At 39.3% G+C, this 26,982-nt stretch overlaps 1 protein-coding gene and 1 long non-coding RNA gene across 5 annotated transcripts in view; one reads left to right on the top strand and one right to left on the bottom strand.

Annotated features, from left to right (window-relative positions):
- The window catches only part of AIM1 (absent in melanoma 1), a 96,196-nt gene extending 69,504 nt beyond the window's left edge, over positions 1–26,692 (top strand). For all 4 annotated transcript variants that reach the window (XM_419809.8, XM_004940348.5, XM_046939150.1 and 1 more), the window contains 13 exons: positions 27–62; positions 918–1,060; positions 1,705–1,831; positions 1,924–2,069; positions 9,027–9,153; positions 9,345–9,377; positions 11,084–11,193; positions 11,475–11,604; positions 15,284–15,423; positions 17,921–18,044; positions 19,238–19,396; positions 21,907–22,069; positions 25,043–26,692. In XM_419809.8, the coding sequence (XP_419809.7) occupies positions 27–62; positions 918–1,060; positions 1,705–1,831; positions 1,924–2,069; positions 9,027–9,153; positions 9,345–9,377; positions 11,084–11,193; positions 11,475–11,604; positions 15,284–15,423; positions 17,921–18,044; positions 19,238–19,396; positions 21,907–22,069; positions 25,043–25,131 (1,527 nt within the window). In that variant the 3' untranslated portion in view covers positions 25,132–26,692. The remainder of the gene's footprint in view (positions 1–26; positions 63–917; positions 1,061–1,704; positions 1,832–1,923; positions 2,070–9,026; positions 9,154–9,344; positions 9,378–11,083; positions 11,194–11,474; positions 11,605–15,283; positions 15,424–17,920; positions 18,045–19,237; positions 19,397–21,906; positions 22,070–25,042) is intronic.
- LOC112532206 lies at positions 12,138–20,884 on the bottom strand. The gene is made up of 2 exons (XR_003074642.3): positions 14,514–20,884; positions 12,138–12,923 (listed from the first exon to the last, which is right to left on the bottom strand). It is a non-coding gene; the product is annotated as an uncharacterized LOC112532206 (long non-coding RNA).
- Positions 26,693–26,982: the final 290 nt, after the last annotated feature.

The raw sequence follows: 26,982 nt of genomic DNA, 5'->3' as shown, positions 1-26,982 counted from the left end.
CTCTCTTTTTTTTTCTTCTCCTATAGGGTGGCCGCAAAGTAGAATGTCCTGGAGATCCAAAGGTAAAAATCAGCATTTATTTGATTGTCCTGTTATCACACATCAGCTACATGTGGGTATATCTTGATCACATACCACCTGCTTAGTGGCTGGTCATGCTGCATGTGACCACACCATGAAACTGCAATTTGTCTAATTTATGCATCTATCATACATGCAAATAACAGTATTAACAGCAGCCTGCATGATGCAGACAGGTAATGAACATTTAAATCCTAATGTTGCGTGCCTAAGGGAAGACATCCTGAAGAGAGAGGCCCTTATTAATTACTTTCATAATCACTGAATCACAGAATAGCACGGGATGAAAGGAACCTCAAGTATCATGCAGCTCCAACACCCCCACCACAGCCAGGGCCACCAACCTCCACACTGAATACTAGACCAGGCTGCCCAGGGCCCCATCCAACCTGGCCTTGAACAACTCCAGAGACGGGGCATCCACAACCTCTCTGGGCAGCCTGTTCCAGCACCTTATCACTCTCATAGTAAAGAACTATCCCCTGACATCCAACCTAAATCTTCCTTCCTTCAACTTAAACCACTTCCCCTCATCCTGAAATTATCAACCCTTGAAAAGAGTTGATTTCCCTCCTGTTTATAGGCTCCTTTTAGGTACTGAAAGGCTGCAATTAGGTCGCCCTGCAGCCTTTTTTTCTCAAGGCTGAACAAGCTCAGCTCCCTCAGCCTGACTTCCTAGGGGAGGTGCTCCAGCCCCCTGATCATCTTTGTGGCCCTCCTCTGGACCCTCTCCAACAGAGATAATCTTATCTTCTCCCTTTATGCAGCCATACAAATTCTGATCGCTATCAGAATTTGTCCCACTCTTTGCAGCTTTTATTTTGTTTCTGTGACAGGTAGTCATTTATGAGAAGCCTTTCTTTGAAGGGAGACATGTGGAAGTAGAATCAGAGATCTTTACACTGAGTGACAAGGAATCAGAAGAAAAGACACGACTTTCGCTTACGTCAGTGGGATCCATCAAAGTACTGGGAGGAGTGTAAGTATGGAAAAAATACACTAGCGGTATTTCCTCTTCAGCATTAAGTGTTAACTCTGTAGATTTGAAACTGCAGTGAATAAATTCAGAAACTATTTGTTTTTCATTTTAGATTTACATCTGGGTTAAATTTGGAAATAGTCACAGCAATGGCTGCATTCTAGCCAAGACTTTTATAACCATGATTTCACAGTGGTTAGAGAAGTGGTAGAAGGGCTGTCAAGCAGTCAGAGCAGCCTACGGCTGCTAACTTGCCTCTCTCCTGTCGTAGTGTTGTTTCCATAATTAATTGTTTAAACTCCATGCTTTGAAGAGTTGCAGAATTTCATCTAGCTTTGGTTAGAGAAGGATACAAAGCTTCTCAAACTAACTTGGAAGTGCTATATCATTAGGACTACACTGGATAGGGTACTACACTGTATCAAAACACTTTTTTCTTCCACCTCTGGCAAGATTTGCAAGTCATTTTATTAGACTTTTTTTTTCTATTTGACATTGTAATGTAAGTATATTAATGTCAGTGGGAAAAGCATTTAGGAGGCACCTATACCTTTAACAGAAGATGGGAGAAAGAACAAATTTCACACGTAACAACACATAGTGGCTATAGTCCATTTTCACACACAGTCTCTGTTGTTGTCTAGGTGGGTCGCGTATGAAAAGCCTGGGTTTGAAGGCCATCAGTATTTACTGGAAGAAGGAGAATATCGGGACTGGACAGACTGGGGTGGCTATGATGAAGAGCTGCAGTCACTGAGACCTGTTGTTGGTGTAAGTTCCAAGAACATAGAGCTGTTATCTCCTGAGCACGTTGAGACATCGTGTAGCTTTCTTCTTATGGCATTTCTCTTTTCTTTTAACAGGACTTCACAAGCTCACATATGATAATGTACAGTGAAAAAGACTTTGGATCAAAAGGTTCCAACATTAATGTGTTAGGAATTGTTTCCAACTTGAAAGACACTGGATATGGGCTGAGAACGCAATCTATAAATGTGCTAAGTGGCGTGTAAGTGCTATTTTAACTGCTGTTTAATAGTACATGTACAATTTCTAGAATTTTAGAATTTGATCATGTATTTTTGTACTTGGTCTTCTAATGTCTCTGTGATGTCTTCAGATAAAAACTTCTGCCTTTGACTGGAGCATGTTGGCTACAGCATTGAAATGTTGATTTACTGACTTGCCAAGTATGATAGCGGATGAGATAGCATCAGGGAGAGAAAAATAGTTTGTTCTCATGGCTGTATTTTAAAAAGCATTTCAGCAGCAAAATTGTTATGGAATTAGTTTTTAATTTTTACACCTCTGAGTTGTGTATAAATTGGTGTTTCTTTCTGAAAAGTAGCATTGCTTTTGCAGTGAATACCACAATTGGTTTTTTTTTATCCTTTTTTTTCTTTGTTTTTTTTTGGGGGAGGGGGGGGGGGGGAGTGTTTTTTGTTGCTGTTGTTGTTGTTGCTGTTCACTGAGGTTCCTAAAACTGTTGGTTGGTGTGGCCAAATTCTCTTCTTGGTGCCGTTTGTGCTGTCATATGCAGTTAATAAGTTGGTATATGTTACTGTTTGATTTTTTTGGTTACATTAATTGCAAGTTGAATTCCACAACCTTGGAGACTGCATCAAAGTATTTTGGAAATATAAACAAATACTAGCAGTCATGTCTCCATGTACACAAATTCTGAGATGTTCAGTCTTTCTCTGCCTGGAATGCAGGTGACTTGCTGAGAGCTCTGCCTTACCCAGCCACACCTTAAATCTTTCTGCATGTTATCTGTGTGATATCTCTGCAAACCTTGTCTGGGTAAAGACTGCAGAATTGAGCTCAGTGCATTCCAAAGGAATGCTTTTGATTTGTGTATGAATATGATGCGACAGCAGTTTTCTCTGCATAGTGACCTTTGAAGCCACTGTGCCCTTATGTCTTCTGCAATATGCAAGGAAGATTCATGGGAAAGAGTTTCTTCTGAAGGTTGGGAAAGAAACTGTGGGGTGCCTATCACGCCCTTTGTGTAGTTGTTCTAGTAAATGTGACTGTTGCAGCTGAGATAGGAATCATACCTTAGTATGAGTATTCTAGTAATTAAGAGTGACTCCGATACTTTGATGGTAAAATTGGCTAGAAGTTATTACAAACAAAACCCTTGTCCCACAGACTCTGCTCCTGTTCCTGTAATCTTACTTGCCAGTCTCGTAAAGGTGTAATTTGTAGCGATAAGCATGTTTTTTATTTAGGTGCATTGTATGTAACAAGTTACTATCAGTCCACTTTTACAGTCTTGTACGAGCATTTTGTTTCCAAAGAGGTTGCGAGTGTTGCAGCATTTTGGGGTGGTGGTCTTAGTAAATGCTGATGTGACAGGAAGTTGAATCATGTTAAGTCATGATTGGTAATAAAACTGTTTTATTTTAAGCATTAAGTAACTTCAAGTAGAAATTTTTTATATCTTTCCTACCAAGAAATCAGTCATACAGTGATGAATAATCCATTGAGTAATTCCTAGAGCTAGCACGTATGTGATGTCATAATGAACTGTTACAGGTTCAGTAAAAGCTTGTCATAATATTTCTAAGTAACCTTCCTGGTATCGTACTGAAATTACTTCATTTAAAAAAGGAAAAGCAAACTGTAAGAAGCCCTGAGCCTTTCCCTAACATTTTTTGTTTTTAACTAAAGGTATCTGTAGTAAGCAGATATAGCAGTAACAGATAACGCATAATCTGTATTTCCCACATAATGAGTTTGATTGCTCTGTAATTTAAAGGGTATATCAAAGAAAAGAAAGGCTGACACTGCAGAACATAGATACTACTGAACAACTTCTGAGCTAAACTGCATCTCTAAACTGTATGCTGAAGACAGCCCAGTTCTGCGTTTGGGGAATGAATATTTTGTTTTGGGGGTAGTGGAGAGCTAGCTGCATTAAAATTTTCAGCTATTGTTTCTGAGGAATGTTTCTAAGCAATGTTTTAATGTTTATAATGGATTTATCTAAAACACATCTTAAAAAATATATACAAAAGTGATGAGTGAGTATCGACTTCTTTTGATTTATGTTTTGCTCTCGAGCGTTCTTCAGAGAGTGGCTAAGCACAGAATCCAGGGTATTCTATTCTACCATTTGGTTTAGGAGAAAAAAAGACATTGGCTTGCTTGAAAAGAGGAGAGGCCTCTCTCTTTTTTTTTTTTTTTTTTAAGTAGGATTTGATCTCTACTCCCAAGTTGGCAGAACTGAAAGTGGTGGAAAATGAAAGTATTTAATAGCAACAGGTAACACCCTTTACAAGTTTAAGCAAGTACTTAAAGCAGCTGCGTTGTATAATTTTGACTTTTCTCTTTGCTTAATAATTCTTCAAGCTTATGTTTATTGGTTATTAAAATCGCAAGAATTGCATGTTTCCGAATGTGCTTTTTCTTTATCCACAATCATGTGAAACTTTTGCCAAAATTAGTGAAAAAGCCCCTGTATTTTAGTTGATCCTTTTTTTAAGTTGGTGGAAGAGCTTCTACAGGGGTGTGTTCTGCATAGGTATTTGTTTTACTGCGGTCCTGTAATTCATACTGGTTTCCTTCTGATTAGTCCACGGCACGGATTTGTCTGCTTCTAGTACATGTTTTGTGAGGAAATCATTAAGTGATGGGTAGTTTGTGAATAGTAGTCAAAATATATTGAATCTGAATGCACTCAGGATGGTAATGCGAGTGGAACTAAGGAGGCACTGTACAGGAACAAACCCCCATTGGGTATTTGGATAGGGAACAGCACTTAGGTTGCCTGCAGGAATGCTTCAAACAGAGTTTCCCCTTTCTCTCTGTCTCTGAACTGAGCTGAGTTGATGTTGAAGAGAACAAAAAGTTCACAGGTGTGTGGGACACTAGAAATCACAAGCACAAATGGGTATGGTAAATAACCCATTTCCTCTCTTTCCTACAAATGGAATTTAATTACCTCTTCTTTCCTGTTAGTCATTCAAGTGCCAGTTTTCTCCCTGGCTCTACATGGTCTATATGTTAATCTCATAGACCAATTGAAACCTGTTGTCTACATGTAGTATTTAAGGTTTAAATGTTATGGATTCTATTTCAGACCTAAAGGAGATCATCTGTGCCTGAAAGCTTAGCTTTTTACAGCTGTGTCATTTAGTTTAATACTAAGGTGTTGCCATGTTTCTTTGATTTCTTCTGGAGCCGAGAGAGAAAGAAGCAGGCCCATGCAGCAGGTGATCTGTCCTATTGTATGAGTCTGAGCAAGACCGAGAGCAGACAGACAGTGCAGAGGAGTGAGGTCTTTGACACGGTTTTGGTGGTGAATTGGGGATGAAGCTGTTGCTTCGCCTACTTAAGGCAGTTTGTTGGGGTGGGGGTTACTAAATGATTATGTTAAATAAAGTTGCTCCCTGTGGGGTAGTGTAGGCTGCAGCACAAAATGTCTGTTCTTGTGGTGCTGAGGTGTGACTCTTCTGCTTAGATATGGAGGCTAGGTCTTGCTGTGCAGGCCTTCCTGTTAGTCAGGAGTTGGATTAAAACAGTGCTCCATCCTGGGGATAGTCTTCAGGTTTGAGAGGTTCAGCTGACGCTGCATTCAGTTTTTCTCTTCCTGCTGCTGTTACTGGTGCTGCTGGAAGGCTGTGTGGGCTTCTGAGTAAGTGGAAGAGCACAGGGATTTCACCAGTAAGCCCTGACTCCAGAATTTCTCCAACATGGGCTGTCTTGCATGGAAGAGCAATACTTATTAATTTAAATTCTATTGCTTTCAACATAAACATGTGCTTAAAGTAAGATACTTCCATTACTTCTGTACTCAGGCTTCTTTTTAGAGAGGAAGAAAAGAAATACTTGCTATTGAGAGGCCCGTGGAAGGGATCTGGCATGTTTTATCATTCACTTAATATCAGAAACACTTGTTTTCATAGATGTCAATTAAGCTCAAGTGTCATGCCTTGCAGTTGTACCTTGGTATTAGTGCACTGAAAAATCCAACGTGAATCCACTCAAGGAATTGATTAATGAAACCTAATTTTCTTTTGGTATATGTGGCATACAGGTCTAAACACACCTGAGACATTTGAACTTTCGGCTTAATTTATTCTACATACCAGTGTCTCTTTGATGAATTACTATGAGGCAATTTTGAAATGTGCCTTGAAAAGTGCCTTAAGTAATTAGTGCATAACAATTTAGAATAACTGATTATATCTGAGGCAAACCAAGAGATGTGAATAGTGATAAATGTGAATCACTCTGTGAGTGCTTGCCATGGACAAATAACAGGAAGTCCATACTCACGGCGCATACGTGTTGCTGTAGCTTTATAGCTTTATTTGGTTTGAAATTCTTGTCTCTGCAGAGAATCTGGCATTTGTTCTTGGACTAAAACTGCAGCTTAATGGAATATGGATGCTCAGTACGTGTAATGATGGCTGGTTTGTGGTGGTGGTGTTGACCTTCTGTATGAAGAACCCACTGAAAGTGTGTTTTGGCATAAGCAAACATGCACTCTTGTTGTAGTAGGCATCTTGTGGGGGCACGGGATGTACGGGACAGGCCTCTCCCTAAGCCTATTGGTCAGTGCGTGCAGAGGCCTAACACAGGTGGCTAACATCGTTGTTGCTGAAAGCAACACACTCCTTATGTAATGCACAGGGCAAAATAAAAAGCTATGGGTAGATTGTTTTGTGTAACCAAGAAGATGTCCTAATCCATGCATAAATATAACAACTTAAAGAATGAAACTCAGTTGTTATCACAGAATCATAGAATGGCCTGGATTGAAAAGGACCACAATGATCATTGAGTTTCAACCTCCCTGCTATGTACAGGGTCACTAACCACTAGACCAGGCTGCCCAAAGCCACATCCAGCCTGGCCTTGAATGCCTCCACGGATGGGGCATCCACAGCCTCCTTGGGCAACCTGTTCCAGTGCGTCACCACCCTCTGTGTGAAAAACTTCCTCCTAATATCTAACCTAAGCCTCCCCTGTCTCAGTTTAAAAGCGTTCCCCCTTGTAACTGTGACCAGTTCTAATGTCAGTACTTAAAAAAAGGAAGTCTGTCAGTGAAAGGCAACAGAATTTATGTAGCTTGTGACAAAAACAAGGGAGTGCTGATGCAGGAACACTTTATCTGAGCTTGCAATACTGACCCTGGATTGGAAGAATGCCATAAAAGTTTACCTGAGTGTAGTAGACTACACATAGCAAGATCAGCTGATAGCAAGTACTTGAGAGCAGAAATAAAGCACTGCAGTGGTAATTGAGTGTTGGAGAGGCTAATGCAATGACTTGGTTGCTTTCCTAGTAGTTCAAGTGTTTGTCTCAAAAGTTGGCTGTCTCTGGCTAAGACTGAAGATGCGGGTTTGAAGAAGAAATCTGAGTTTGTGGCCTGTATCAGGAATGAGGTCTGACAAAATAGTAATAATAATTGCTTTGAGTTTATATACATTAATCCAGTTAAATTTTTGATGACCTTAATGCTGAACTGTCAAGGACATTCTTCCTGCTGATGTCTGTGAACCCCAGCAGGGAACACTCTACCACCATTAGCATTTATGCCTTTTGTTGTACTTTAACTTTCTGCAAATTTCTGTGTGTTTGTTTAAAAACATCTGAAGTTTTGGAATATTGACCTTTAATGTTGCTTGTATATATGCTATTGCTCAGATTACTCTGAAAGTTAGTTTTAACCAAACGGTTTTATTCTGATATCTGCCTAATATTCTAGAGAAAAACTTAATCTAGATAAAACTACAGAATTTTGAAACATCTCAAAATGATTTTACTGGAGACAGCATTTAAGATATCTAACAGATCATAGAATTATACATCTAGTTCAACCATCCACCAATATATGCTTACTAAACCATGTCCCTCAGTACAACATCTAAACGTTCCTTGAACACTTCCTGTGATGGTGACTCAACGACCTCCCTGGGCAGCCTGTTCCACTGCCTGATCACTCTTTCAGAGAAGAAATTTTTCCTAAGCTCCTGAACCTCCCCTAATGCAACTTAAGGCCATTACCTCTTGTCTTTGTCTGTAGCTATGTTGGAGGAGAGGCCGACCCCCACCCCGCCCCAGCCCCCTTTCAGGGAGTTGTTAAGAGCAGTGAGGTCTCCCCTGAGCCTCCTCTTCTCTAGGCTGAACAATCCCAGTTCCCTCAGCTGCTCCTCATAAGATTTGTGCTCCAGACCCCTTACCAGCTTCATTGCCCTTCTCTGGACATACTCCAGGGCCTCAATGTCTTTCTTGTAGTGAGAGTCCAGAACTGAAAGCAGAACCCTTTGAGTACAGAGAGATGATGACTTCCCTGCTCCTTCTGGCAGCACTATTTGTGATAGAAGGCAGGATGCCATTGGTATTCTTGGCCACCTGGGCACACTGCTGGCTCATGTCCAGCTGAGCATTAGCCAATATCCCCAGGTCCACTTTCTCCACAATCTTTCAGCCGCTCTGCCCCAAGCCTGTAGCATTGCCTGGGGTGGTTGTGGCCGAAGTGCAGGACCCAGCATCTGGTCTTGTTGAACTTCATCCCACTAGCCTCAGCCCATCTATCCAGACTGTGTAGGCCTTCTATGGGGCCTTCCTACTCCCATGTAGATCAGCACTTCCTCCCAACTTGCTGTCATCTCCAGACTTACTGAGAATGCACTCCATTTCCTTATCCAGGTCATCAATGAATATATTGAACAGGACAGATGCTGTATTTGAACTTGTGGTCTGATCTAGTTTTATTTACTCTGGATCGTATTGAAATAGTAGAGCAAACTGAAATAGAATTTGCAAGAGCTTTGGAGAATCAGATCTATAATTTTGTTGATTTAGAGATATAATAACATTGCAATTTAGCATTTGAGGGGATAAACCATCAATTTGTTCTTAGATTAAGATAATGGTGAATATACAGTCTTGCATTTTGGAAAAAGTTATATGACTTTTACCCACAGCCTTTTTCTTCTCTTTCTCTTAGGTGGGTGGCTTATGAGAATCCTGAATTTACAGGGGAGCAGTACATACTGGATAAAGGGCTATATCCCAACATTGAGGCATGGGGGGGGAAGAATTGCAAAATATCTTCAGTTCAACCCATTGTTATGGTAAGGAGTCAATTTTATGCTTCTTTTGCAAGTTTCTTTGAAGTATTTCTAGGTAGTCTATTTCTATTGAATCCAGTTTATATACTGTCATATACATTCTTTAAGCAGGGATTAATAATAAACTTTTCAATGTTTGTTAATTTAGCAGTTCTTAATTTTTTTTTCCTTTTTTGTTCTCCAAATCTTTGTAGGATATTGGTGGAAGTGAAAGGGGTAAAGTCAAGGTAAGATATTTCTCTAAGTGCATGAAACATATTCTGTAGTGGTCTTTGTAACATCAATAAATGGGATCAAGCTTTTTGTATACCAGGATTTTGCATAGATAGTCCATTAGTCGAAGAGTGAGAATGCTAAGTGAAGGAGAGCTGCTTTCTGAACCTCCTAACTAAGGCCATGAAAGTCCTAGGAAGTCCCTGGGATGTAATATATAGCTGTCCTCAGAAGTTTTCTGGGGCTAAGCCAGTGTTTTGGGTCAGTAGGTAAGCTGTTCAAGAGTATCAGAATTGTTCTGAGAACCTGGAGCCTATGCCCATCTATGCAGAACTTCAGTTACCTGGAGTCTGTTGCAGAAGCAAGGGCAATGCAAGTTAGTTGTACTCAATAGTTGTGACTTTGTTTTTAACCTAGTTTCTTTGCTAACTATTCTGCTAGTAGTGGTTGCACTTGAAGTGAAACTCATGCAGTTACACATGCTGCTTTCTGAGTTGGGCTTAAAAGTTAACATCATATTTGTCAATAAAAAAGAGAGGGAAATGGTAAAGTGAATTTGTCTATTCAGTGGGTCAACAAAATTTTTATGTTAGACTTTCTTCTGTGTACAAGTACTAGAACGTTCTTTGACAGTGAGACTAAAAAGGGGCCTTTTTCATTCTTTCGTAATTCTGAACCTTTTTGTCTGTAGGAAGTTGTTACTTTCATTTCAGTCAAAACAGTGAATATGTCACAGAACTGAAAACCAGGGAGAAAAGTCTTGGATTTCTCAATTTGCATTCATAATTAGTAACATGCCTTACTGGAGTATCCAGTATAGGAATATGTATGAACTCTGGGGAATAGAAATCTCCGGGCTGCTTATTTTCTTCTACATGTATGAAAAAATATTTACGACTATAGACCTTATCCTAAGGAAACTAAGAAATAATGGCTTGTAGTCAACAGACTGTATCCTTTGTCAGCATGTTCCTCTTTGGAAAATGCTGTGCATGCCTGCACTCGTATGCCTGCACTCGTGAATAAAGCTGGTAGGCATGTGATAATGTGAATGACTTCTGTGTGATCAGAGTTAATTATCCTCTAACAAAATTAGCAGGTTTGCTACTTAGAATTTTTTTTCTTTTTAACAAGGACAAAAGACTGGGTGACTTATCCTTTCATACCCTCTCATCCTCAGAGTACAGAAAGAAAGAACTGACATGACTTCAGCTATAGCTACAAGAGGCACATAGAGCCCATCTGCCCCAAGAATATTTACCACACCTGTTGGCATGCTGTCTGAGTACTCTGCCAAGACTGTGCACCATTTATGCTCTGAGAAACAGATAGTTCTCATTTAGTGGGAAGAATATGTATTCTTGAGATAAAATGGATTAAGAAACTAAAACAGAACGTTTTATCACCCTTTACTAATCATGTGCCTATTCAATCTGTTGTGTGGGGATTTATGTCTTCTCCAGCTGTTAGTCTAAGTAGCTACCCTTGTTAGTGTTCTTTGAATTATTTTGTATGTTGCTTAATTATTTACAGCCAGAGGTGGTTTTTGGCATTGCAGTTCTTGTTTAAGTAACAACACTGAAAATGTAACAAAAATCTATGAAACTGAATTAATCTGGATATTGAATATATAGTAACGTAGTATAGAAGTAATGGTAGAGATGTGTTGATGAAGGTTAAAGCATTAATTGTTTTTAAATATGTTTATGACTCTTTAAAGGTCCAGTTATTTTCAGAGCCTGAATTCAAGGGTAACTGTCAAATACTTGAAAAAAACACAGGATGTATTGATTCATTTACTGTGAAGTCTTCAAAAGTTTTAGGTGGCAGGTAAGTTATATCAAACCAATATTGAAAAATCACTGAAATGGTAAAAGTTTTTTTAAAAAAATCAAATAGCTTTCTGACATCTCGAATGGTTTTACCTATGGAAACTTATAAAGAACAATGCTTTGTGGTATACACAAATACGCATTGATATTTAGCTTATCAGGACAAAGCATTGTATGTGATGTTTCTGCCAGTACCTCTTACTGAAGACTCAGAAACACTGCCATCATTTTACTTCCACAGTTTTCCTAAAAGACAGTTTCTTCTGCTTCTTCCTCCAGCTGCATAGTTTTTGACCAGGAAGAATTCTCTGGTAACCAGTATGTGTTAGAAGAGGGAATCTATCCAGATCTGATGGCAATGGGGTGTTCATCCCAAGCAGCTCTGAAATCTTTACGGATTATAAATATAGTAAGTAAAGCAGATAAGTACACTGATGTCTCCCCTCCTTTTTTTTTTTCTTTCTTTTCTTTTTCCTTTTGTGACAATAAAAATGTTGGGGATATGTGAACAATAGAGCAACACTCTTTTTCCTATGCAACAGCAGTGAAACATCCTATCTGCAGCCAGTTTTTGTACTTCTGCGCCATTTTTTTTGCAACAGAAAAGACTTCACTGGAACAGCTGTATGGCATTGCTGTTCTCAATAACAGCTTAAAAAGGACTTCCATAAAGATAGTTAAGGATATGTCAGACTCTTTTATTTCCCAGTGGAAGAGATCACTTAAAATAAGTTGACAAATGGCAGTAGGACAGTGTGAAGTAATACTTGTACTGTGATCATTGATGTTTACTCATGTTAAAAGAGCAAACTTCAGCTAAGGAACTTTGCATAAAATACATGTAATTATAAAACATTATTTGTATCATCAGGGAAATTCAATTTGTGTTCATTGTGAAATAATGTACCCTTCCAGATAAAGTAAAGCAGCACTCCATGCTACTTGGCAAAATCAGGCAATGTTGTTTTGTGTGTTGGATACAAACTTAAACAACATCTACATATTTTGTAACTCCTCAGTGGTCAGGAACAAGTTTGTTCAAGTCTGTAACCAATCATTATGATGGATCACTTATGGAAACTGCAGGTATCTCTTAAGATCAAAGTAATTACGGGCAAAATGTAGTCAAGAATCCAGGAACTTAATGCAACTTTACAAAAGAGGTGGTACTCATTCTAAAAATGGAGGAGTACCTTATTGACTCTTCTCTTTGAATCTGGCAACTGTATTGCAGTCCTCTATAATTTTGGTAACATGTTAGTGACATAGCAGTTGACAAAGGAGAACTAAAATGTGTCATCCTCTTTCATGTCTCTGGAGCATTGTCTCTGGTACAATGTAAACAAACATTCGCAGTAAGTATGTCTGCCTTCTGAACTCTTTGACTATCCTGTAGACAAATGGCATTAAAAACAAGAGAAGTTGTTCTAGCTGAACTTGGTGGGCGGTCACCGTGGATTAAAATAGGCTCTTCTGTACATAACAGTATCAAGCTCTTGGGTCTTTGGCTTATTTCACACGGGTAGGATTTTTCTCCCGAAAAACTTATTCTTTGAGACAGAGATTCCTGTGTTAAAACAGCCAAATGACAGTTCTTTGCTTCCTGAAGTTCTTAAAGCTCCTGAAAAATGTTCTTGCCCTACAATTTATCCCACTTCAAACCGTGGTAATAAGCTGTGTCTGTCTGCATGTTATGTGCTGGTGCTTTCTTCTTCAGAGGCTTCTTACCTGAGGAGAGGAGAAAAATGGCTTGCTTGGCTCAGTTGTTTATTAGCAAACGATAGTACAGAGAGTAAGAAGTTGGATGGAAATGATTATATTATGCTGTTCATTTTTCATAATTTTAGGGAAGCTTGAATTTATTCTTGGTACCAGTTTCACCTGTCACATTTATTTTGCGGCTAGTTTTTGGTAGTGACATTCTCAATTCCTCCCCACCATTTGCTGGGCCTACAACTTTTCCTGTGATTCTTCCGTGATGTTTCTATCCAAGAACCACCTTTTTTTTTTTTTCTTTTTTCTTTAATATGCAAAGCTGCTGTAACTACCCAGCTTAGCTCCATTTTGCGGAGATCCATTTCTAAGGGACCATTAAAAGAAAAACATAAGGGATATTTTATGAACTTGGAACTGAAAGTTAAAAGGGCTTTTATTCATAATCTCAGTATCTCTGCTTGGTTGTCCTTTCTTTGCATGTTCCAAATAGTTGTTACAGATGGAAAAGAGTGTTTTTCCTTCTTGAATTTGCTGTATGTTCTTTTCCCTGAACATAATACAAATGCAACCATGGATGTGATTTATACTCTAATAGTCATGCTGACAGTACTTGTTTTTAATGAGCAACTCTGTGAAATAGCTATATGTAGATAGACATGAAGTCTGCTTTATACAGTGTAATGCGTGGGAAGAACTGCAAGATAGAAAACTCTAAGATGACCTTGCACTTCTTGCTGTGGGGAATGTTTTGTATAACAATGTTGCTGCTGAATCTTAAAAAAAATAAAAATAAAAATGCCCGGAGTGGAAGGTGTGGTTGAAAATTGGAGGATTTCCTTTTTTCCTCTGTGCTTTCTTTGTAAGTAGATTATTTTTGAACTATTGCATGTGGCTCAAGGGGTTGCTGTCTGACCTGTTTGATATCATAGAAGGCAGGCGCAGGTCTGTAGAAGGGCTGAGGATTCGGAAATAGTGGGAAATAATTGTGATCCATGTTGGGCTCTTTACCCATGTTTATGCTCCATGGTCTAACTTGTGTTAACCTTTAGTTGTGGGATTAGTCTGCTCTGAATTTGGATTAAGCTGAAAGACCTCTCTGGTGTTTTCTGCAAACTAATGTCGTGCATGCAAACAGGAAACATAGCTCAGCAGCTTTGTGATAATCTGGACTACTGCTGAGATGACGGGGATGCTAATGTAACGTTATCATCTGGGCCTTTAAACATCAAAAGGAAGGTTAAAGAAGAATTTCAGCACTGTCAAGAACTTAGTTGACATTAGATTTTTCCTCACAAAATCACAGGGATAGATAATCACTGCTGTGTGCATGTGGAGCCATCTCTGTCTTGGCACGGCCTGTTTTCATGACTGAGATCATTGTGAGTCTCTTCAGACTTTGCTTTGTGTTGTTATGTTTCAAGTATGCAAACGCTTCTCAGCAGTAAGGAACTCTTCTGTCTGTGGTATTGGGTTTACTCAGTTGTGACTGGAAGACTGGTGAGAAAAAAAATGACCCTGCCTCTCCCTATCTGTGACTATAAGTTGTGACACCAGGATACTCAGGTTTAATTAACTTTATCCTGAGGGATTTCAAACACTTACCTCTCAGCTTCCAGGGAGGGGTCATAATTGTGAGAGACTGTTTCCAATCCTCTACAGCTACCTGCCGCACAGTAAAGAATCCAAGGCTCGTTATCCAGAAAGTATTTAAAGTAGATTCAGTGATGCAGGGGATTCTGCGTGGGTAGGAACCCTTCAAACCAGAAACATTTTGACAAAGGGAATGAAGAATCATCTCCCCAGAGCCATTTGGAAAATTCAGATGTTAGTTTTAGCCTGAGTCATGACTTTTACCTCAGAAGTATGAATCTTGACACTTGTCTGGTGATACTATCATAGCCTACTACAGAAGCTAAAAAATGAAAGCTGTGAGGAATAAGCAGTGCTGACAAGACTATCATAATTTAAAGCTGTAGAAACCAGTATTATCTGTGTGTTGAGATCTGAAAATGAAAATTCCTACAGTGAATGGGGGTTAGTGCAACGGAAGAGGGATGTGGCATTAATTAGAATGTGTTTTAAAATATAATTAAGATATGCAAGAATTGTCCACAGATTTTTGTGTGCCTTATGATAAGGAAGTATGATGTTGCATACAAGAAGACCCCCTGTGTGCTTTCTCTAAGGGCTTTTAATGACATTTTCATTTGTTTCTTTCAAGTATCCTATTGCAAAGCAAAAACCTTTTTCAGGGTCTTTGAGTTGAAACAATCTGAAAATGCTGATATAAAAGGGTTGCATGAAGTAATGATGTTCACAGTCAGCATTTTGGCTTTTAAATTCCTATGAAAGTGTTCATCTTCTTTTTGCAGGAGCTGTCTGAGCCATGCATAGCTCTTTTTGAAAAGGTGGGTTTCCAAGGAAGAAAAATAGAATTCACTACAGAAGTCTTAAATCTCCAGTTCCTGGGATATAATCCTCGAATAGCTTCAGTTCAAGTCCTTGGTGGCACGTGAGTTTAAATTTGCTTCTTGCATCTTTAGAATTATGTATTTATTCAACAGAAGGGGAAAAAAAACACACACACACACACAAAACAAAAAACAGGTGGTAGAAACTAAGGAGAATAAAATTGGAATGCCATATATTGTATTAATGCACATTATACTTACAGAAACTTACTTTTATCCTGATTCCACTACATTATCACTGACTCACAAAGAGGTGCCCTTTACTTTCCTAAGAAGTTGAAATGTATTTAAACAAAGCTCATTAGGAAGTGGGTCCCAACTCTCCTGCTAATATTACAGAAGCTAGCTTGCATAGCAATGTTAAATCTAACTGCTGTGCTTTTGCTTCAGGTCCTGATCATAACCAATCATACAGTTTGTGATCTGTGTCCTGTATCTTAAGTTCAGAATATTTTGATAAGCTTTGTATTTGTTCTTTTACCTTGGTGTTATGGACACTGATATAATGAGATCGTGATATGGCCTTTTTTGGTAGCATATTACTTGTAATAACCTCTTTGATTTCAGGAATTGAGTCAGACTCATTATAGATCTATCAGTTAAATTCATTAACTATTTTTCAGCTGTTGTATTCCCTATTCTTAAGAAGATTGTTTAAAAAAAAAAAAATAGCCTCTGATGTTTAAAAACTTTCAATATCTCAACAGATCTGTTAAATTTCTCTTCTTGTGCTTTTCCTGGAGCTAATTTTTACCACCAAGATGCTTGCCTCAAGGTTTTCTACCTTGAAGAATCGCACTTCTTTTTTACTGTTCCTTTGCGTTTAAATGTGTTCTTTTGAAGAGGTAAATTCCCAAGCATGTGTGCAAGAGATGCTGTTGGATAGCTCAGTATTGCCCTCAAGTGGATAATTAATACCTGGTCTTAAGTACAAACCATTTTCCCCATCTGGAGGAACAGGTCAAGGGATATCCTTAGCTCACTGGACTGAAGTTTAAAATATATAGGTCATGAGAAAAGCTGTGCAGAAGATGCATGCTCTTTATTTTTGATTATCCTGAGATCTCTGTATCTCTCACCATAACCACAATAGAGTTGATTTACACTCCCCATAAGGAGAAATAATGAAGTCAAACATTGGGTTGTTTCTTTGCCAAGAACATGGTTACTATGATTCCAGATAATGGAGTCGGGAGTCATCCATGTTCTGTCCAATAAACATACAAATCTTTTTTGGTTGTTCACTGGGAAGATATAGATTATGGTATGAAAACTCTGATTTCATTATAGCAGCATCAGCTGCTGGGCTAGTTCCTGGTCAGGGTCACAGAATGGTTTAGGATGGAAGGACCACTGGAGGTTATCTGTTTTTTTTAGCACCCTTCTCCATACTGTCTGCCCCATTGAAGGGTGTTTTGTTTTTTGTTTTTTTGTTTTTGGTTGGTTTTTGGTTGTTTTTTTTTTTTTGTCTTCTCTCTTCTATGACTAAGAGAGATCCATTTATAATTCTCTTAATTCCATGTCTGGGGGTGGATGTGTAATAGGCTATGGGAAAGCTCCAATGTTAAGGTGAGTGTGCTGCTTCTGGATATATTAAGCCCACTGACAAATCAGAGGAAAAAAAGGTAATAGGAAAATGTTTCTACTGAGTGTTCATGTACTGGAAATTTGCCCATGGCAATCTGTGTGAGAAAACTGATCAGATTTTGCTGTGTTGCAGCCTATTTCAGTATCCAGTTGTGTTCCTCTATCTGGACTAATGGTAAAGATGCAGATGTCAGGTTTGACGGGTTGCTCTGAATGTGACTGTGCAAGCACGTTTGGACAGGTTCTAGGGAAAGCTACACATTTTTCTGTATGCTATTTTTCTTTTTTTTTTGCTTTTTTCTTTTTTTTTTTCTTTCCATTCTCAGGTAATTTGGAAAGAAGAAAGATGTTCTGAAATAAAACCTCTACCAAACTATTCTAGATCATTTTGCTCTGTTGCAGAGCCTGCTGCGCTGTTTCCTTAGCAGATCTTGCCCACATACATCAGGCCTGTCCAAGTTAACATACACAGCACTACTGCTTTGGCAATCTAGCACACACTGCTTATGTAGCACATATGTATGTGCTCCTTTAGGAGTCCAAGTGCTATCTGAAGACAGATTATACTTAAAAATAGGATTCTCCCTAAATTTAAGGCAATAAAATTATTATTTTTTTCCCCCATCTGGATAAACGGGTCAAGGGATTTCCTTAGCTCACTGATTTATTCAACTTGTAATTTTGAAATGACTCCAAAATGTGAAATCCAGCATACTCCTATTCTGTTGACCAAATAATAACATGATTTTATTATTTTGAAGACCCATTAGGAAGAATCCCCATGCTATCGGCTATTGGCTTAAATACTTACCACTGCTGTTCTCTGGGATATGTTTCTGTTAAATCTCTTCGGTTTTTTTGTTTGTTTTTTGTTTTTATTATTATTATTCTAAAGCAGAATTTGGCAGCAAAAGCATTATTTTTTTTCTTTCTTTCATTTTTCCCCCATAGATGGATAATTTATGAACATAGTAATTACAGGGGACGTCAGATGTTGCTGTCACCAAATGAAATTCCAGATTGGTATAAACTGAGTGGCTGCTGTCAGATAGGTTCTCTGAGACCTTTGCTGCAGGTGAGTAGCTGATGCGAGGTTGTGAAGTACTGATTTATTTAGTTATGGGATGAGGCAGTATTATACAGCTGAAAGCAATGTTAAAATCTTGCTGCACGTCACAAGCTTCAGCGATGACAGTTGTGTGAAGAAATTGCTCTACAGATTCACTGTAAGAAATGCTATTTGATTATGCTACGTGGTTTTGAGTTACTGCTGCCTAAACTGTTCATTTGCATACTTTAAATGAAAGTACCGAAGACGATACATAAAGATTGGTGAACAATTTTAACAACTAATGGATATAAATATCTAGATAAGTCTTATCACTAGCTCCTAAACTGCTCACTGGTATACTGTCAGCACTATCTACATTATTTTTGGAACAACAACAAAAAAAATTGGTCCACAAAATGGGATCATTTCAAATAGGAGTGATACTGTGCTGACTGAGGGGATGAAGAATCCTTCCTTGCTTACTACATACATAGAAAAATAATTTGGAAATCTAATGTAAAACTTCCCATATTGTCCTTTTTGTTTTGTCCTCTCAAATAGGGACCTTGTAATTTGGTCCAAATGCTGCAGCAATCCCCTGAGCCTTTGAAGTTCTTGCTGAGCTGTATTTTATTGAGGAAGCAACTTTCTGTTACTCACAGATTACTTGCAGTGGTAACAAATGTTTACTGTCATGGAGCTGTCTTTGTGTAGCCTTAAGCAGAGCTAGGAATAATGGATTTTGACTGCCCTGGCCAAGAGCTTGTCTAAACAGAAGTGTGAATGTGAAACAAGCCACAGCATGAATGCGAAGTGTAACACTTGGTGCCAGCAAAATAAGCAGCACTGCACAAGTGCACCCTTTGTGAAGACTGGGAGCATCTACACTTCCACAGCAGCAGAAATTTGCTGCTGTTCCTAATTCCGCATTCTTAGCATCCCACTGTGTGCTGATCCCAGTGCACAGGCAAGCCTAATACTAGGTCTCCATGCAGAATGGCAGGTTCTGAAAGCTTGAATCATCCTACACAGGTAGGGACTTTGTAATTCAATTCTAAAACAGAAAAGCAAGATTTCTGAAAGAAAGAAATGCACCAGGTTCAACACTAAGTAGTGACTGCTCTGAAGTTTGCCAGAGCAGGGTATGTTGAGCACTAGAGTGGTTAGAGTTCTGTTGTTGTTGGCACTTTCTATTTTATTGTATTTTTTTACTACAGAAACGTGTGTACTTCAGGCTTCGGAACAAGGAAACAGGAAAGTTCATGTCAACTGATGGAAACTTGGACAATTTGAATCTTCTCAGAATACAGGCTGCAGAAGATGTAGATTCAGATGATCAAATCTGGCTTTATCAGGATGGATTCATAAGATGCCGGGTAAGATTCAAGTTCAATGTGAATTCTTTCTTTCCCTCTTCAATTAGACAGTTCACTGAATTTGGTTTCTACTCAATCATCTTAATTGATTGTCTAGGTTTATTCAATTTCAGCTGTAGTACAGTCTCTGTGGAGCTTTTGGTTGGTATCTGTTTGGTGGCTGTTTGTTGCAACAAACTCTGGATTTTTTAGGTGTCATAGTTATATGATCCTTTCTTCCTAATGTAATTGAAAATCTGAGATTCAGTTATTATATACTTTTACCCTAAAGAGAAGTAGTCTTATAAATCATAGAATCACAGAACTGTCTGGGTTGGAAGGGACCATAAAGCCCATCCATTTCCAACCCTGTGCCATTGTCAGGGCTGCCACCCCCCAGATCAGCTGCCCAGGGTCCCATCCTATCTGGCCTTCAGTGCCTCCAGGGATGGGACGAACGAAACACGAACAGCATTGGAAGACCATTATCATGCTTTTAATGAGCTCCTTTTACTCCCTTGTCCTTTTTTTTTCCACAGTGAAAATATTACAGAAGTATCAGGTTGTATGCTCTTCTGCATTCAGACAAGCTTAAGGATGAAATCCTACTCCCCTCTCCCCCCACACCTGCTGGTTATTCCATGTTTGTCAAGTTCCATCCTTTTTCCATGCCTCCATACAATTTCCCAAATGAGGTCCTACTTTTCTCACAGTTCATAAAACGAATTGTGCAAATTGTCATTGAGGTGAGCAGAGGTATTTGCAGTTCATAATGTTTAAACATGAACAGTCTTAGGTAGGGATGCGGGCCAAAGAAAATTAAGTTACTTTAATACTGTTAAACAGCTTGACTGCAAAGAATCATGTGAACTTTTTCTATAGGATTGTATAACTTCAAAAGCAGATGTTTCTAACCACGTCATCTATGCTGGAGGGAAGAATCTTGCTGTTAATAAGCTAAGGCACTGTCCGGACGTGTTTACAGGACAGATGCAGTGGTAAAAGGGATTTATGCAGGCAGTGAAATTATGCCCAGTAAGCTAAAAGCTTGAATATCATATACAAAAGACTTCTCTCATGACTGTCTCCCTCAAACATTTCATTGCAAATTTTTATATTACAACAGCGTGGTATTGTATGATTCTGGATAAATGAATTTCTTTCATTTTCTTTCATTTCTCTTCCCTGTATATCTATTTGATAGTGCAATTTTGTTGTACATGGAAAATACACAGCTTGTTCTGTATAGCAGTCAGGTAACTCAGCATGGAGTGCTGGAGGGGCAGCACTGATCTTCAGTAATGGAACTCTGCCATCTTTCTGTTGAATGGCAGTAAAGTGCTTGTATTTTGCACGAACAAATGGTTTTCACCACATTTTAGAAAATGAAGCTCATGGGTGGGTAGCACATAGGCAGACAGTTCATTGGAAGAATTTCTGCCTTTGTAGCTCTAAGTTTAGGGCACCTTAGTGACTCTGGGTCACTGTATCTTGACGTCTGCCTGAGGTTCCTGGGATAACTCAGGGAGCAGGATAGGATATTCCTCTCCCTGATCATTCCTCTCATTTGTCAGAAGCAGAAATTGATAAGAATTTAGATTTCCTCACTCAAGATGAGTTTCTTAGAGATGCACGATGCAACAGGCTCATCAACCTATGTGGAAGCCTTCTTAGCTGTAAAGACATTTGCAGAGTTCTGACATCGTATCATCTCACAGATGACTACAAAAGGATTGCCGAACAAAGAGGAAAATACCTTTGTGATATACTGTGACACTTAATACAGTGTGAGGCTATGTCCTTTCTCAAGCTGAAAAGGTTATTGCAGAACTGGAAAAGGCTAACGAATAGCAACAACAAAAAGACAGCAGAGGCAATGCATGGAAGAGACTAACTAGCCAGGACTACCTGTAGTGTGGACAAACCACCTTTAAAATAAGGCAAGATGCAGGAAGGAGAGCATCAAATAAAGCCAATTGTTGTATATCAAATAAATATTTTGTTCTTATAGTAGTACTAGTAAAGATGTGGACCTGCTTGCTACAGAAGGGTTATGATACGAAAAGGTGTGTTCAAAAGGGTTGCATTGATATGGGTGAGTAGTAACAAATTTGCACATGGGACAGGAAACATGTAGGTATTAGACATACCAGCTCTGTATGGAGAAGTCTCTGGTCTAGAAAGTGCTATAAACTGAGAGAATGTACTAGGAATGTTCAGCATACAGAGCAGAGTGAACGTAATCTTCCATAGCATCTGTTATCAACCACGGATAGAAGCAGGTGCAAGTTGTACCTTTTGAAGTGATACAACGTGCCTGTTTTAATGTCCTTACCCAGTGGAGAGTGTCAGCAGAAACAGGAATAGATATAAATAGCCTTGAGTTTAGGGGAAAAATCCTTTCCTTAGGGGGAACAGAGTTCTTAGATTCTGTTCTCACCTGCTTTCATCCTTTCTGTCTGATTAAAAAAATAGTGGATATTAGAAGTAAGGCCTCTTGAATAATTGCTGTTGCCTTTCTGATTATACAGATGGCAGAGGATTGCTGCTTGACAATTGTTGGAAATCTTATAACTCCTGGCTCTAAACTTGGTCTGTCATTTGAGCGGAATGAAGACAAACAGTATTGGCATATTAGTCCCGATGGCAGGATTTACAGCAAGATGAAACCTAAGCTGGTTTTAGATATCAAAGGTAAGCAAATGTGTTATCTCATTACATTGTGTCTTAATTACATGGTATTTACAGTGGGATAGGCACTGAATGTGCCTATAAATTAAAGATGGTGTTACAGTTACTTTAATCTAGAATCAGAAAAGACCTGATGAGCTAGTCTGACCTCCTGAATTATACAGGCCATAGGACTTTGTTGCATTTTTCTTGCACAGAGTTTAGGAACCCACAGTACTGGCTTATCTTGTATTCCCAGTGTCCACTCAGTGTTGTAGATACCCTCAGTTAATTTTACTCAGCATTGGGTCATGTGAATATAATTATTTAAAAACGCTGAAGCGAAGTTTTTCTTACCTAGCTTCTCATTAACTTCAATCTGTATAGAGCAGTTTTTCTTATGCGTTAGTTGTGGACGCAATAGCCAAAGGATATTAGGAAAGCAGAGGCAGCACTGTAAACTGACGTGAATAGATGCAAAAGGTTTTTTCATTTGTTCATTAATGGCCGTACCTATGTTGTGAACATGAAATTCTGTCACAGCAGCCTAATATCTGTGTGCACTCAAGGCATGTTTTACTGTTGTTGTCACAGCCAATTTGCTTCATGAAGGTACTGTTTCTGAACAGCCTTTGCTTTCATAACTTCATAGGTCCGATAAAGCAGCACAGTGATAGTCACCAGGGTGTTCCTCCGTAACTCTGCGTTTTATGGAGGGAATAATCATTTTTATTGCTGTTGATTTCTTTTTAGCCGTTTTAAAATCAATTTTGGATTGATGTTTTGGCTTTAACTACAACGATCACAAAACAAAACAAAGGAAATTATCAGTCACCGGTCAGCACTTTGGGACTAAAAAGGACGGGCAGAACTGTGAGACAATGCCTATGTAATGTCTGACTGTGATACAGTGTTGACACAAATACTCACAAATTCACTTTACGGCCCTATAAAGCTGGCAATGATTAATGTAAAACTTATCAAAAAGTCTCTGGTTCAAAGGACAGTCCTAGTTCACGTTGGGTCTGCAAACATTTTTTTCTGAAGTCAGTTCTAAGCTGTACCAAAAAGCAGAGTACTACCACACGCATGTGACTTCAGTTAATCACGTTAAAAGCGCGTCACATATCTTGCACTTAAAATTGATGAACTTCATAATGGATAGGTCTGATGACAAAAGTACAGATCCATTCTGTAGGTACCTTTATTTGAGAAAGCGGAGTAGGAACATCGTCTCTTTCTGCCAATTCTGCTGATCCAGTCTTGCCCACAAATGGAACTGTAATGAATTCTTCAGTAAATGACTGTGGCTGTTTGGCTGCGCAGTGCCAATGCCACCCAGTGGATACTTGGCGTGGTGCAGTGGCTTGCCTAGAGCACGGCTCTTATCATAGCAAATAGCCCCGGGTTCCACAGAAATCTGATCTCCTCCCATTGTTACATTTATATTTTACCGAATACTGCTTACAAAGTACTTCCTGCCCTGCAGTGATAACTGAGTGATGTAGCCAACATTATTTCTTTGTACCTTCAGGTTAAAGCTTTTTCCTATGGATGTTTTTGATCTGGTGTTCCTCCCCCACTTTTTCTTTTCTGAAGAAATTTGCCAATATTTATGTTGTGTCTCTATTGCTTCTTAATCATTCAGTGGTTATGGGAACGATGTGAATCATGTTGGCACAGGCTGCCCAGGGAGGTGCTGCAATCACCATCCCATACGGATGTGGCACTGAGGGACATGGTTAGTGGGCAGGGTGGGGATGGGCTGACCGTTGGACCAGGTGATCTTAGTGGTCTTTTGCAACTTTAATGATTCCATGATTCTCAAAAACCCTTTCTGATTTGGGATAGTGGCACCAGCAAGCCTCCCCCAGATCTCTGAAGCAGAGATCAGCTAAGGTGCCCAAGATGGCATTTCCTTAGTACAAAAGAGCTGCTATTAAATGTGCATGACCACGCAGGACTCTGAGTACCTGGTCTATTATTTCTAGCATCTGTTAGAGTCTGTATTTGTATACTCACAGGAGGCTTTCAGCTGCTGGGCACATCTTTTCCTATAAGGAGGTTGTGGGGAGGCATGGGAGAGAAGGTGCAGAATGACAGATGGGTGTCTTTAGGAGTGTCCCACTGTTCTGTACAGATGGCTGCTCACAGTGGGAATGGTACCAGCTACAGCAGGCGTGGTACCACGTGAAAGGCATACGGCTTACGCTTCTGCACTACATCCGAGATCAAAAGCAGTCAGCTCTGACTTTCAGTTCTAGTTAAACTTTCCTCCACTTCTGAGCCCAAGTGAGAATAGTAGTAGCACTCTTCTATGGGAGCACATTTGGCACCATGTACCATGAGTAAATTAAGCCTGTCTAAGAAATGGATATATTTTGCATTGAGGTATGCTCAGCTCCCACTGGGAACAGCTGAACATTGGTTGTGTTCTGTGTATGGCAACCTTCTGTGGTGCAGCTGGTCAAAACATAAGGTGACTCTGGTGAAGAATAAAGGAGACTCAACCTCATCCCCTGGCTTGTTCTAATTTTTTTTGTATGGTCTTGCTTCTATTGGCTGCTAACAGCAAGACTTCTTTCATAGTGTAAATGTCATCTTTAGAACAAAGTGACAACCACTGAAGGGAAACTGAACAGTTAACTTTGACTTTTGGGAAGCGTCAGTCTTTAAGGAGTCAGATGTGACTGTATTACAGTGTTTTCTTCCTTCTCCATTCAGGCTGAAAAGGCTGAAGTGCTGAATTATTGAAGGGGGTGGAAAGGAGCAGGCAGACCTCTGTGCTTCAAAAGAAATTCCAAAAGCTGGTGGTGATGAAAATGAACATAAGTTGTATTTTCATTGCCTTAGGAGAAGGAAAAGCCATCTACATCAGTACTTAGTTGAATATCAGTAACGTCTACATCAGTACTTACTAGACTAGCCCTGAAACCCAGAGCACAGTTTGCCTCTTAGTTCAGTGCTAATCTGTGTGCTTTGAATTTTTCTTTACAGGGGGCACACAATATGATAGTGATCACGTTGTTGTCAACACAGTCAACGAAGAAAAGTTAACACAGTGCTGGGAACCACTGGTTGTGTAATTCCGAATGAGAAAGGTGATGTCTGAGTTGGGCACTGTTCTGGACACTAGAAGCTTTGAAGGATGCGTGATCAACATCAAGAGTTGTCTTTTCAGCTTTACAGAGAACAAGCAACAGAATGATTTCATATCTCTCTACCGAACATAATTATCCCTATAAAAGCTTGGGTATCTCTCAGCCTTCTTTTTAAATCATCGCAACTCTGTGAGATAGAGAATGGTAGCATGCTTCAGACTAGTGGGCAAGAACCAGAAGTGGGAGAGGCCCCAGAGTTACAATCCCATCAGTGAGTACTTAATCCAGAACAGTCAAGAAGTGTAATTTTAAATTATTTTTAAAGGTTGTTTGTTTTTTTTAACCAAGGGCTAAAATAATTAAAGCTTATTTTATAAAGGACAGGAGTGCAATGTGTATACAGTATAGCAATTTAGGCCTATTCGCTGATAGTATAGAGGAATATTCACTACTGAAAATTTAATATATTTGTCTCACTGTAACAAACTTATGTTTACTGAAAGCTTAAGAGCACCAGCAAACAGCAGATCCAAGGAATTTTTAACATGTGGTTTTAAACATAGTTAGTATGCTAAAGTAGTAAGTCCTAAATTAAGAATAATCTAGATTTTCTCACATAGAGGGAGGATATAAATGAGTAGATGGTTGTTAGAAAAGGAGAGGGTTGACAACAGAACTTATCAGAATGTGAAGAAGTTGCCTGCCCATTTCCTAAACTGCCTAATTTGTTTGTTACGTATATTTTACTTCTTTGCCAAGACAAATTTTATGTTTTAAAACAGCTCCAGTAAGTACAGTCTTTCTGAACTCTAGAATCATTTCCTATATTGAAAAAAAGAATTCTTAAGGAAACTATCAATAACCATGACTGCGAAAGCACCTAAGCACTATGGTTATTGAGCCTTTTAGCCACCAACTTTTGGCCTATGCTCTGTCTTGCTCTGGAGAATGCCAGACTCCCTGTGATGGTGCTGCAGAGCAATGGCAGCGGTGTGCTGTTTGCTCCCAGTTTCTGCTGGGAAGCAGAATGGATCCAAAGGCACTACCCACGCAAAGGCTGAGTAAAGGACGTGTCACATATGAGACACATGCAGTGACTCCTGGCCATTTGTTCTGTTACCCTGCTCTGAACCTGTGTTCATTTTCCATAATAATATTGGCAGAAAAGTAAAATTCGAAAAAACTTTTGTACTGTGCTGCTGTGTTTTGTTCTGGCTTAGCGCAGTGTTATTACATGCTGCTCCTAGGAGCACCCAGGCCTTTGTCTTGCACAGTAAGTCTGTTCAAAAGTAACATTTTTCATTACTATTGTGTTGCCTCAAAGGACACTGGTGCTTGTGTTGTCGCCACCCCAGAAGAAGTGCCTTACTAATTTTCCGCCTTCTGCACAGAAGTACTGAAGTTTCGTTGCTCTGAAATGTGCTGCTTTTAGTTCTTCATAGAAAATATGTTGTTATTGGTTCCAAACAGTGGTACTATGTCATACCAGTGTGCTCTTGCTATATATAATATAGCATTTCACAAATAAATTTAAGTTAGATAACAACTTACTGAAATTATTCTTAAGTTAGAAAGGTGATTTTTGACAGTTCCGCTTCTATCGTGTGATTTTCTCTGGCACTAATTCCTCTGCTACAGCTGCAGGCTCTGAGGAAGGGGGGTGCTTCTGTGTACAAACAGGTGCACAGGGGTCTGCATTAGCACACGGCTGCTCCTTTTACACCCAGTAATGCACTGCATGGCATGGCTTTTCCACAGCCATAGCTGCACTACAGGAACTGCAGCTCTCAACTGGGAGGTTACCACTTTCCTTTGATCTACCTGTGCAGCTGCAGG

Source organism: Gallus gallus, chromosome 3, assembly GCF_016699485.2.
Source record: "Gallus gallus isolate bGalGal1 chromosome 3, bGalGal1.mat.broiler.GRCg7b, whole genome shotgun sequence".
Taxonomy (NCBI): domain Eukaryota; kingdom Metazoa; phylum Chordata; class Aves; order Galliformes; family Phasianidae; genus Gallus; species Gallus gallus.
Note: the sequence above shows the minus strand (reverse complement) of the source record. Positions and strands in the feature narration are given on the sequence as shown.